General features: G+C 32.0%; 2 protein-coding genes across 2 annotated transcripts; one reads left to right on the top strand and one right to left on the bottom strand.

Annotated features, from left to right (window-relative positions):
- The first annotated feature begins 2,047 nt into the window (after nt 1-2,047).
- Nucleotides 2,048-3,710, top strand: LOC123674784 (eukaryotic translation initiation factor 3 subunit M). Its single transcript, XM_045609866.1, has 6 exons — nt 2,048-2,241; nt 2,295-2,474; nt 2,536-2,630; nt 2,686-2,904; nt 2,988-3,397; nt 3,485-3,710. The coding sequence occupies exons 1-6, from the start codon at nt 2,197-2,199 to the stop codon at nt 3,691-3,693; spliced, it is 1,158 nt and encodes a 385-aa protein (XP_045465822.1). The 5' UTR covers nt 2,048-2,196; the 3' UTR covers nt 3,694-3,710.
- Nucleotides 3,711-4,177: 467 nt separating this feature from the next.
- Nucleotides 4,178-7,523, bottom strand: LOC123674785 (ras-like protein 1). The gene is made up of 2 exons (XM_045609867.1): nt 6,800-7,523; nt 4,178-6,726 (listed from the first exon to the last, which is right to left on the bottom strand). The coding sequence occupies exons 1-2, from the start codon at nt 7,193-7,195 to the stop codon at nt 6,541-6,543; spliced, it is 582 nt and encodes a 193-aa protein (XP_045465823.1). The 5' UTR covers nt 7,196-7,523; the 3' UTR covers nt 4,178-6,540.
- Nucleotides 7,524-12,779: the final 5,256 nt, after the last annotated feature.

Genomic DNA, 12,779 nt, shown 5'->3' with positions numbered 1-12,779 from the left:
GAAAAAAGGAAAGTAATGGATTCACAACAATTTTCCGGTTTTCAATGACAATCAAGGACACCTTATCGTTTTTCAATAATTTTCATTTTGCCCCCCCTGAGAAAAATTTCTGCGGGCGCCCATGTACGCAGTTATTTTAAATAATTCGCTGGAACTGCAGCGGAAACTAATAATTTTTATAGAATGAAAAAACTTATGGAGCATCATAGATTTGAACCCAAATTATCTGGGCACTCCACCATTGAATCACACTTCCAACAAGTACCAATTGTGGTGATTAAATTGGAAAAAAATATCCGAATATTCATAATTTCAACAATTTGAGGCTTGCAGGTACTCTGGTATAAAAAATACTGTATGGAGTACAATCATGGCAACATAGGTGCGTTTTGAATTTTGTGATTGAAGAATCACAGATTTCGTGCAGGTAATATTTCTCTTTACAGAGATGTGAATATTTCAAAATTCGATTTCATAATTTTTGATTCCATCGATATGCTTCTTGAATTTTCTCTAGTTCTGGTTTCGTGTCATTATGAAATTTCATATGAAGCTTGAAATTATATTATCAGAATCGGCAGTTTCGGAAATATCAGCAAAACAAAATTTCGAAAGGCCATATGTCTCCGGAACTCCTAATTGGATTTTGACGATTAACGAACTAAACCTCGGCATTCGTAATCTGAACCATATTATAAGGAATTCTTTATGAATTTATGTATATGTATAAGGAAGTATAAGGAATTCTTTATACTATGTCTGAACCTACCCTGGCGATTTCCAGTTTCTAAGTCTTTCTGTTCAAGAGTTATCATGTTTAGGCAGGACGGAATGTTACTTGGATGACTGCAAATTCCAATAGAAACGTATTTCAAATAAAATTCTTTTATATCCTCACAGCTTACAATCAATGTCGCGTATCGGTCTGCACTTTGCATTAGATCTAATTATATACGGAGTGTCAGTTACCACTAACTAATTCCGTCTGACCATCCATTCTAACTTAAATGTAGAATGGAACAATAGAATGCAATATTAGGATATCATGATATTAGACTTTCATTCAAAAATATGTGGGTTTTATTAAGATTTTATATAAATTTTTGATATGCATTTTAAATTTGAGTTCATACAATATTATTACACAGTGCGCGTCAAAATTATGGAACAAATTCATTTTCTCAGAAGAAAAATTGTTGTTTCACTTTTACCAAATTTTATGCATTTTTGTTGCACCCTGTGCCATCCCCATCAACCCTCTAAATTTTTTGAATAGGGAAAGTGGGTCATGTGGTACTTTTTTTGGCAAGGTCTTTGTATCTTCTTTAAAGGCGTGCAGGAATTTTCAAGAAAAACTTTTCTTTTTTGAAGAATTAGTTAGTTCAAAGAGGTTTTCACTGTTTTCAGTAAGTGCACTTTGTCATGGCTCATTTACTTTGAGACGATGGTACCTGATGAAATTTGTCACCGAATGAAAGTCGACCATTACAGTTTTGTTCATGCACAACTTTTTAGGAAAATCATTTTTTCGGCTAGCATGTTTCACTTTCACGTCATCCTGGTGTTGGGCGACTGCAGTCGGGAAAGAGTCCCGTACTAGTTAGTGGAACTTTACAAACTCGCAATTGGTTAAAGAATGAACCATATGGAATCAGAAGCGGAGTTTTTATATAAATAGTCTATTCAGAATAACTAATGCAAAAACAAGATAATATAATACAAATTTATTTATGGCCAGTTACCTACAGCATTTGCCTGAACATTGATTAAAATTTAAACATTCATAACTTTCTGGTTTCTCTTAAGAAATCAGAAAGTAATCAATGTTTGAATTTTTAATCAATGTTTAGGCAAATGGTGCAACTGGCCATAAATAAATTTGTATTATAGTATCTTGTTCTTGTATTAGTTATTTTGCATATAACATTCTTGTTATAATTTGATATAACTATCTATTTCAAATTAGTAGCGACAAATAATGTTTAATGCTAATGACCAATATCATGCCACATATTTCTAGTTAGTCTGTGATCATGCTGTCATTTTTATGTAAACAACATGTCACAAAATCTATGACTCATTGACTAACCTCATTCCTTGTGTCGTTTCACGCTTGTAAATTACAAGGTGCTGCTAGTAAAATCTCTTCCATATTCTTCACAACTAAATTTGAAAAAATCATTTTTGAAGGCAATCATGCAAATTCCACCAGTTTTTATAGACGTTACCCTGGAGGATCAGGTAACTGTATTAATAATTATCTAGTTATATGTCTGAACTCCTCATTTCTACAGGCCTTAGAACTTAGATCCTACTTCAAGGGATTGGGTGCAGAAATATCCGAAGAGAAGTCAGCAAAAGGTATTGAAGATGATCTTCATAAAATTATAGGAGTATGTGAAGCTTGTTTCAAAGAGGGAAATGAAAATGAAGTGGAAATGATACTCAATGATATTGTTTCCATTATGGTTTTGGTGAGTGTTGATGAAATAGAAAGCTGAACATTACCGAGTCTCATTTTGTAAATTTTGATAGATACCTTTAGATAGATGTGAAAGTATTATCATGGCTTTCTGCGAGAAATTGAGCAAAGCTCCAGGGCAAAAACTTGGCATGAGTTGTTTGAGAGTGTGAGTTTATTAATTATCATACATTATACCGAGAATAATGTCATGTTTTTTTTAGGCTATGGCTCCTCTTTCAATCTTTAGATGAAAATTCTCCAATTCGTTATAATGTCTATTATCATATTCTCCTGATTGCTAAAGAGACTGACCAGGTTAAGTCTGTTTTTGAAGACATTGTTCACTTAAAACAGCTATTCAGTCAATGTCCTCCTTCCAATGAACAATTGCAAAAGCTCTACAGACTTTTGCATGAAGTTCTTTTGAAAAGTAATGAGAGGTAATAAATTAAGTTTGAATTCATAAATTATGTTCTTATTCAATTTTTGTAATTTGATCTTATCTATATTGTGACTTTTCCAGTGAACAAGCTGCCAAAGTAATGATTGAACTTTTGAAAACGTACACTGATAAAAATGCCTCACATGCCAGAGAGGATGCTATCCAGTGTATTGTTTCTGCTTTAGCAGATCCAAAAACATTCCTTTTAGATCCTTTGCTGTCCTTACAGCCTGTCAAGTTTCTGGAAGGAGAATTGATTCATGATCTTCTGAACATATTTGTTGGTGAAAATTTAGCTGCTTATCTAAAGTTTTACAACGAACACAAAGAATTTGTCACCTCTCAAGGATTAAATCATGAGCAAAATCTACAAAAAATGCGCCTATTGTCTTTTATGCAGTTGGCAGAAAGTACACCTGAATTAAGCTTTGATCTAATTGAAAAGGAACTTCAATTGAAACCTGAAGAAGTAGAAGGATTTATTATTGAAGGTAGGTTCATCGCATCAATCAATTGAATTTTAGATTATTTTCCTTGTAATAGTACACATTCAATATAATACTGAATTTTTTTTTCAGTCTTAAAAACAAAACTTGTAAGGGCACGAATGAACCAAGCTGCTCGTTCCGTATATGTTACAAGTACTATGCATAGAACCTTTGGAAGAGCCCAATGGCAACAATTGAGGGATTTACTTTATTCTTGGAAGTCCAATCTTGGTGCTGTTCAAGATGGTATGAAACATGTTACACAAACACAACTTGAATTGATAAGTCAAACCCAATAAAGGACATTTTTGAAATATATCATTGTTTTTATTATCAAAAAGAAAAAGATAATGAAAGAATAAAGAATCACACTGCAATCATGAAATGGAAGTAATTATAAATAAGAAAGAGATTAGCAGAATCTAGGGAAACTGGGATAAACTTTTGTGCTTGGATGCCAGGTTTCTTATTAGATTCAGCTAGTCAAATTTTCTTATTGATCAAAACATCATTTGCAAAAATAATCATCTTGATCAATTTTAATATGAAATGATTGTGTTCAAATATTATCTTACTTTGTTGGAACTACTTTCGCTTCATTTTTACCAGTTTTAAATTAATAATAAAATTCCATATTTTAATCAAAACATGTTTAATGCTTTGAAAAATGGTAGGAATTAGGAGGCTGCTGTGTAGGCTTTTATTTATCACTTTTAACCTCACTTCATTTGTTCTTAAATAATCGGATCCGTACAGTACTAAATATGAAGAAAAATAAAAACCTTATAAAGATGTGATTTTTATTAATGAATAATTTTCAAGTTGAAAAGTGATACATTTTTTCTCATTAAATTTTTATTTTATATACAATATGGATTTACATTAACTATCAGTTATAATGATTGGCCATGAATCAAAATAGGTTTTTATAAAACTAAAAATTATTAATTTAATCAATCAATTCTCACAGTAAAATAAGGCTATTTATCTAGAAGTATAAAGGAATTCTTGTAAAAAATACTCCACGAATTAATTTCCGAAACATGTACTAATAAAACTTTAATCATCTTGAAACCAATTGAATAAAAATATTTAAGAAAGAGGTTGTAAATACTATTGTTCCTTTGCCCTTCAATAGAGATAGTCCATTGAATAGCTGCAAACCCTGTATTATATAATTTTCAAGTATTATCCAGAAATTCAATACTTCCACAATGAAATACTATAACAAATCAAATTAATTGGGAAATAATTATGGCCTCATTTTAGCACCACTAAAATTTTTATCAATAGGGAATTTATCGAAATTGTTATAAACTTTCAGATATTTTATGTAGTATTAAAAACTTAGAATTCTAAGATTCATAGATTGTCAATACTAATTAAATTCTTTACTCGGCTAAAATTTGTGCAAATCAATGAATTTTTTGGAAATATACAAATCATAAATAATATTTTGAACATTAAAACAAAGTCACAAGTATGAACATTTTTCTCGTATCAACTGACTTAATTTATTGCATTGATTTTTTTAGAATTAATCCCTCATATTCCATAACAATTTGGGTGATATAAGCGTCTCCGAAAACACCCCAGGCAGTTCATTGGAATAGAGAATATAAAAATAATCACGAGTCCTTTGATATTAATGAAATCATTCAACATTTCACTTAATCCCTTTAAAATTTCGTTACCTACTGCAAAAAGCAAAAATTTTTCTTCACTTTCGATAATTCATTTTGAAGAAAACCTTAGTCAGATTTGAAACTGTTGCAGTTTTTGTATTCTATAATTGACTCAAGCTCTGGACATTATAATTAATTTCAATAAAGGTATGAGCAATTAACCCTCTTCTTTTGTTGATGCTAATTGGTTTTTATCGATTCAATATTAATAAATATGTGTTATTATGTAAATTAAAAGTTCTGATAGATCTAAAACCATTTTGGCCTGAAGAATTCAGATCATTTATCAATTTCCTGGCTAAAGTTTTCTCTAAAAAATAACACGCACTCCAAAGTTTCATACCATATAACAAGTGACAACAGTTAACAATGCAAATATGTTGTGTTTTTGAATTACACTATCACATTACACACAAGAGAATAATGCGAAAGCAATATGTGCTTGACGCCTTTTTAAGTGATTATGACCACTTCCATATTCCACAAAGCTTACCCATTATTTCGATTTTCAAGTAAATCTAAAAGATATGTCAAATCCAAGAAAGAATATAAATATCATTGACTTTCAACTAATGCTGCTTTTGAATTAATTGTTATGTTTTAGACATTTACTTGTAAAAAACTGATTTTTTGATTTAAATGGTTATGTATGATGTGTAGTTTTCTTCAGCAGTTTTACAAAAAAAAATTCTTAATATATTTCAATACAAGACTTATTAAAATGAAAACATGCAAACAATATCTTATTCCTATATGCATCTGTATCTGTCATGCTTTTATGATCTAATAATCAGTTACAAAATGTAGAGAGGGAGAGAAGTAAAAAATTTTCAGATTTTTAATGACAAGCACCACTTAATATAAAGGTTTATTAAAAAATTTGTTTTCTAAGGTTAATCAGAATCGATGATTTTTCAATATATTAAGTATATTGTTGACGTTAAATTAATTACAAATTTGTTTAAAAACATAAATATATTAGAATATGTCTCAATATCTGTACACCTAATAATTCATCTTTAAGTAGAATATTTTGCGGGGAAAAAATTATTCATTGAAAACATAAGATATATAAATGAGCTTATAAGAATTATCATTCATTAAAATTCTAATTATCCAAGAATTGCACTGAAATATTCAATTATACAAAGATTGTTTAATTTTGTTTGAATATATAGAAAAATTTTAACTTAATTTGATGTTCGAATCAATAATGATGTTTGACAAATGAAAAATTGTAAAATTTTTCAATCTGTAACTTGGACTCACCATTGTAGAAAAAATTTATCAACACCACCACACAATATCAAGACCATCGAAATGACCAATGTAGTTCTTTTCACAACATTAACAAAATGACCTATATCCTCTCCTCTCAACATTTTAAATCACCTAAAATTGCGTCAAATGATTGATCTATGAATATATAGATTCAATCAAACTGTCCAAATCTGAAGATGCTTATAAGACAGAACACCTGAGCTTAAAGGGTCCTCGTCCGTGTCCCACAATATATTTATGAGGACGTTTACTTCTGCTATGTTTGTCCTTTCTTATTTCTCTGACTAAGGTATAGAAGGCATCATCTACTCCCATTCGTGTTTTAGCTGATGTTTCCACAAAGGGAATACCATACTGTTTAGCAACCTAAAATGATGGTGAACTCATAGTCAATCAAATAACCCAGCTTCTTATAAGAAATTTTGTATCTGATACTTACCTCTTTAGCCTGATTCATATCAACTGCCCATGAAGTTAAATCACATTTATTTCCAACCAATACCATAGGTACCTCTTCAGCATCTTTTACCCTTTTAATTTGTTCCCTATACGTTCCTATGTCTTCAAAACTTTTAGCTGAGTTAACAGCAAACACCAAGAGAAATCCTTCCCCAGTTCTCATGTATTGGTCACGCATAGCACTATATTCTTCCTGACCGGCTGTATCCAAAATATCTAAGAGGCATGTTTCACCATCTATAACAACTTGTTTTCGATATGAATCTTCTATTGTGGGGTCGTATTCGTCAACAAAATGGTTTTGAATCAGCTGAATTGTCAGGGCTGATTTTCCAACACCACCAGCACCTACTACTACCAGTTTGAATTCAGTCATCTTTATAATTGTTTTTCTAATAATAACAAAAACTATCAACACAATTTAAGATTATAAACAATCCAATTCCTTCCTGTCCTATGGCTGCATAATCATAGGTCACTCCATCAAGTAACAAACTCTTGTTCCACCACCATATATTCGTTGGAATATTCTCAATTAAAAGTAATTAAGAATAAAGTTGTATCACTAATACGCAACAAAATTCATTAATTAAACAGATTAATTTTCTTAACTACGACTACTTCAATCAGACAGAAATGGTGATTGGTAAAATAGGAATAGCAAAAGATACGAAGGAATCCAAGATCACGGTAAACAATTCATTGGTGCGTCATGGTGGTTGATTCACGGTTGCAGGAAAACCAGAGAATGTTCTTCTTTTTTTCGCGATTCATAAAAAATATAATCTAGAAATCCAACTTTTTCAAAAACTATTGAGGGGAATTTATAAATAAATTGTATATATATCTCACCCATGGTTCTGCGTAAATATTTTTGATAATTGCAGGACCGTATTGAATATTTTTCAGGTTAAGTATGAGTAATTTAGGATATAAATTATCAAATGTAAATTTGTATCGTTACCCGCTTTCAGTTCTTTTTAGTTCAATATTTAAATTTTTATTCAACTACATATATATAAAAACAAAATGAGTAAATATTCAGCCGCGGGATATGAATTCGTTCAACTATTTATTCATATCTCCGAAGCTAATTCAAACTGTGAAGAATTTTTTCATTCAGTTTTATTGTATCTACCTCAAAGTAATAAACATAGATAGAGGGAGCATATGTCATTTTCAGTAAGCAAATTTTAAGATGCATCTTAGCAAATTTGATGAACTATCAAATTTGACATGGAGCGCGCGGAAATAAAAACAAATCAGTGATATATTTCACTCAATTCTATAAACATATACAGCAGTCATATTTTCAGTTTTTCTTGAACGAGGCACACAGTTTCGATTCTTCACATCACTAACTTGTCCCAATAGCACAAAATTTTCCATCAGTTTCATTTTTGCGGATCGAGAAGATACTTCAATCCCAACGAAACAAGAGTGCTTTAATTTTGCGAGCTATGACTGCAAAATTTTCACCATTTTTGTAGTGAGTTTAACAATTTCAATGCTTTGTTGAAGCGTGTTTCGTTTCATTTTTAGTAGGGAGTGGTTCAGTTTTTACCAGCAAAATGTCGAAGGATACTAGTATAGCTGTCCAGACGGCATTTAAAATGAAACTTGTTTTTGAAAAACCTTTTATTATGTAACACTACATCCAGACAGGCAATCAAATATTTTTCGAACCATAGTCAACCTGGATATTTTTCTGAATGTTGATTTTGAATTTCGTCAGGGTGATTTCTAATAGAAATAATCAGGTCCAAATGGAAATGGTCAGAAATTGTCTAAATTCCGTTTAATTTTGAAAACCTGACGAATTTGCACAATTGTTAATACGATTTTTCGTATAACTTTCCATGCCTATGTTCGAGGTACTTATTGAGATACATTGTAAGTATATACACAATATAATCTCAGGTACCTACTATTGAAAACAGTTATCGCATTATTTAAAGATAATCTTTCACGAGGACAAGTCGCAGGCAAAAACTTATCATACTGAGAAGTTTAACACTTTTGAAATTTCATAGGTATTTTCCTCAGACAATCCTTTTTGTTATGTATTGAAAATTTTAAAGCCAAGCCAAAACTCCTTCAGGTTCAAACAAGGTTGAAGAAAAAAAGCTAGAGAAAATGTTCCGTGGGTCCGTTGACTTGAGCTCTAGAAAAATAGTGCGGAGTTTGTAATCAATAAAATTTAAAAAAAATGAAAAAGTTGTGACTTTTTTTTGTGAAATTAGAATCCTGTATTTCTGAGTAAATTTTGGGGGGGGTTGGTGTATCCGGACTCCATCGGTCCTCTTGGTACGGCCTTGGAAACAGGTGTCCTGGTTTTACGAATAAGGACATCAAATATAACAGCCGCTGAAATTATATTTCCCTTGAAAAAATCATAGACAGCTTCGAATTAATGTTTGGGGGAGGTCAGTTTCCATCAGAGCCCCCTCCTGACTCCGCGCATGGTTCCCCAAGACTATCTTAACAATTCAATTGCCGCATGGAGTTCGTTTTTCTAATTAGAATAAGTTTTACCACCATGGCGCCCCCAAGCTTGATAACAAGTACAATATGACCGCACCACTTGTAATTTTGAAGATCGGTTGCTTAATAAGTTTCAATCACTGTAGTGAAACCAAGAAAATACGAGAACAATTAGAAGAACAGGAAACGAAGTTTGTACTTATTAACATTTTAACCAGGGCGGTATATTAGACCAGTAGGAATGATGTGACTTAATTGTAAAGCAGCGGAAACGGTTAAGCTTTGTTTGAGCATGTAATTATTTTTCATTCATTCACTTGTCCCGATTATTGAGAGGGGGCGTCCGAACACGGTGTCCAACATGAAAATGGTACAATATGAAATATAGCAAGAGCGTCGTGAAAGGCGTGCTGCAAATGGAAATCATTCGAAATGGCGCTCATTGATATTGAAGGACGGAGATAATATGTGTGCTGATTAATACCTATGTAGTTTCGCAATAGAGAAACTAACAATTTGGTATACTGAATGTTAAAGTTTCTATGGACGAAATTCTTTTTCATCCAATGTATAAGTCCCGCGACTGACCAGTAAAAACAATTTTTTCTTGAAAGTTCTATTTTATTCGTTAACATAGTCCTCTTCAAAAGTGAAACATGTACTCCAACGTTCCTCTAACTTTTTAATATGAATATCTTCTTTTCTGTTGTTGTATTATTGAGTTGATTTTTTTTCCCTAATTATGACCTGTTTTTATTTTGTTATTCATAGCAATTTTAAGAATAAATATCTACCTATCTACCTAATACCTTTTTTGTAGAAAGATTCGTCTTTGCTTTAAAAATAGGTTTCAACTTTATTTTAGAAACATAAATTTCATTATCTGGTGCTTTTTCTTGAGGTCTGGATAAAGCCAGTAATCATGGGGCCAAATCTGGATCAAGCAGTTGGAAGCGCAATTTTACAATAGTTTTCATCGATTTGTGACAAAGAGTATTATAGTCTTGGTAAAAGATAACTTCTTTTTGCATTTGTGGACGTTTTTCTTAATTTCTGCATTCAATAGACCCAATAACGTTCACTATTGATGGTTTCACCCTCATCAAGATACCCAATGGATAATACCATGCCCGTCCTAAAATACGGAAGCAATAACTTTGCCAGCTGATGTTTGAGATTTTTGTCGCAATGGAAGGCTTCAATCTGACTACTTTCCCCAGCTGACGCTGTCTTTGACTGAGGAGTGTAGTGATGGATCCATGTTTTCAAAAATTCGCTTAACCAGCTCCCAACAGTGTTGCTTTTGAACAAGCGCGGCACCTATTTCGAGCAAAGCTTTCTCGTGGACAAATGCTCACGCAAAATATCAGCCTGAACTTTTGTTCTTTTCACTATTGTTAGTGTAATGATATTATACAGTAATATGAGCCATTAAATCTTTTTTATGGTATCGAAAGCATAAAAAAATATTCAATACTCAATCTCAATATTTCACATTCATTCAAAATCATCTAAAAGGCAGGACGGACCCGGGCAAAATGGACCATTTGGTCCATTTTACCCTCATAATATTTTAACATTGGCTAAGTTTTGTGTGTTTATTTTTTCAGATGGTTAACTATTATACAGGGTGTTTCCTAAACATGCGGCAAAAATTCAGGGGGTTGTTCCTTAGACTATTTTAAGCATGTTTTGTCCTTGGATGATTTTTGAAAAAACCTCTTTGTTTCGAAGATACAGGGCGAACAACATTTTTCATATTTTTAAAATTAATAATAGTTTAAATAAAAACCGCACTGTGTTTACTAAGTAGGTACAATTTATTTTTAAATTTGTTTAACAACATTCCAATTACTAAAAACGGCCAGTTTTTTGACTAAAAATTGCTAATACATCACAAAACGAATTCAAATGAAAACCGTGTTTAATCTGTATTCCTTTACCATCTGCACTTATCAATTTTTAGTCAAAAAACTGGCCGTTTTTAGTAATTGGAATGTTGTTAAACAAATTTAAAAATAAATTGTACCTACTTAGTAAACACAGTGCGGTTTTTATTTAAACTATTATTAATTTTAAAAATATGAAAAATGTTGTTCGCCCTGTATCTTCGAAACAAAGAGGTTTTTCAAAAATCATCCAAGGACAAAACATGCTTAAAATAGTCCAAGGAACAACCCCCTGAATTTTTGCCGCATGTTTAGGAAACACCCTGTATAAGAAAAAAGGGATGTTCCTTCTTCTCCGTCATTACTTGCAATTGAGAATAATAATTCACACGAATTTCCATCAAGAGAACTATATAATGCATTTTCCAAAAACATCTGTCAGCAGAAGAAAAAATATAAGACGTGGCAAAACAGCTATAATTTCTTCTTCGTCATATCGGAAGGAATTGGAAATAATACGTTATGCAAACGAAGGGAAGAGAGTGAAAAAGAACATTTTAACCTGGAAACTGAAAAGAAGAAAAAAGAAGAAAAAACACCACTACAAAATGAAAGAAAAAGAAACATAAGATATTACACTTCTGATGAAGAAAAAGACTTCTACTGCTCCGATTCAAATGAAGGTTGTGTACAAAGATCGATTTGTCTTCTCTGGACACATTGTAGTTGTGCCGGCGTTGATGACGATGATGAAAACACAATATTTGTATGTGAAAAGTGTTCACCATATTAGAATGATTGAGTCCATTTTGCCTTTTGGCGTTTTCCATTTTACCTTCACTTGCAGGCAAAATCGACCCAAAATGGAATTTTGGAAATCATAGGATAGTTTCGATTTCTATGAATGATTTTTCTGTGACTGATAAGAATAATACATCGTTAAGCTACCAATATGAATTCTGTAAAAAAGTTTCTGGAATAAAGTATTATTTCTTTTATTATAAATATTTATTCCTTGATTACACCATTTTGCCTTCAGATCCCCTACACTTCCTCTTGCTATCTTCAACTTTATCACAATCTCACGCACCTTCAATTTACGATCACTCAAAACCATTTCCAATACTTTTCCGATAGACAACCAGAGTTGTTGTCGATGAAGCAGAGTTCTGAAATAGTAATTTACGTAACAAGTCCGGAAAATAGGGTTTTTTTGGACGAATAGACAAAATTCCAGGACGAGCGTAAGCGAGTCCTGGAAATCTGTGAGTCCAAAAAAACCATTTTCGGGCGTGTTGCGTACAATATTTTTTCGGCAACTATGTGAAATAACACTATCGCTGCTGCTTTCCATATTTTATTGCGATTGCGATCAAAAAAATGCAAATTTTTGACAACTAATTTCATATGAATTGTCAGCCGTTATCTCGGTTGCTATGGATTCTATGATTCTTTTCCGGCCTAGTCCGGGAAGTACGTACTTTCCGGACTAGGCCGGGAAATGCTACTTTCTCAGAGAAAAAGCGTCCAGGAAGTGAGCACTTCCCGGACGGTTGCCTAAAAAATATTTATCAGACGAAATTTTAT

Source organism: Harmonia axyridis, chromosome 3, assembly GCF_914767665.1.
Source record: "Harmonia axyridis chromosome 3, icHarAxyr1.1, whole genome shotgun sequence".
Taxonomy (NCBI): domain Eukaryota; kingdom Metazoa; phylum Arthropoda; class Insecta; order Coleoptera; family Coccinellidae; genus Harmonia; species Harmonia axyridis.
Note: the sequence above shows the minus strand (reverse complement) of the source record. Positions and strands in the feature narration are given on the sequence as shown.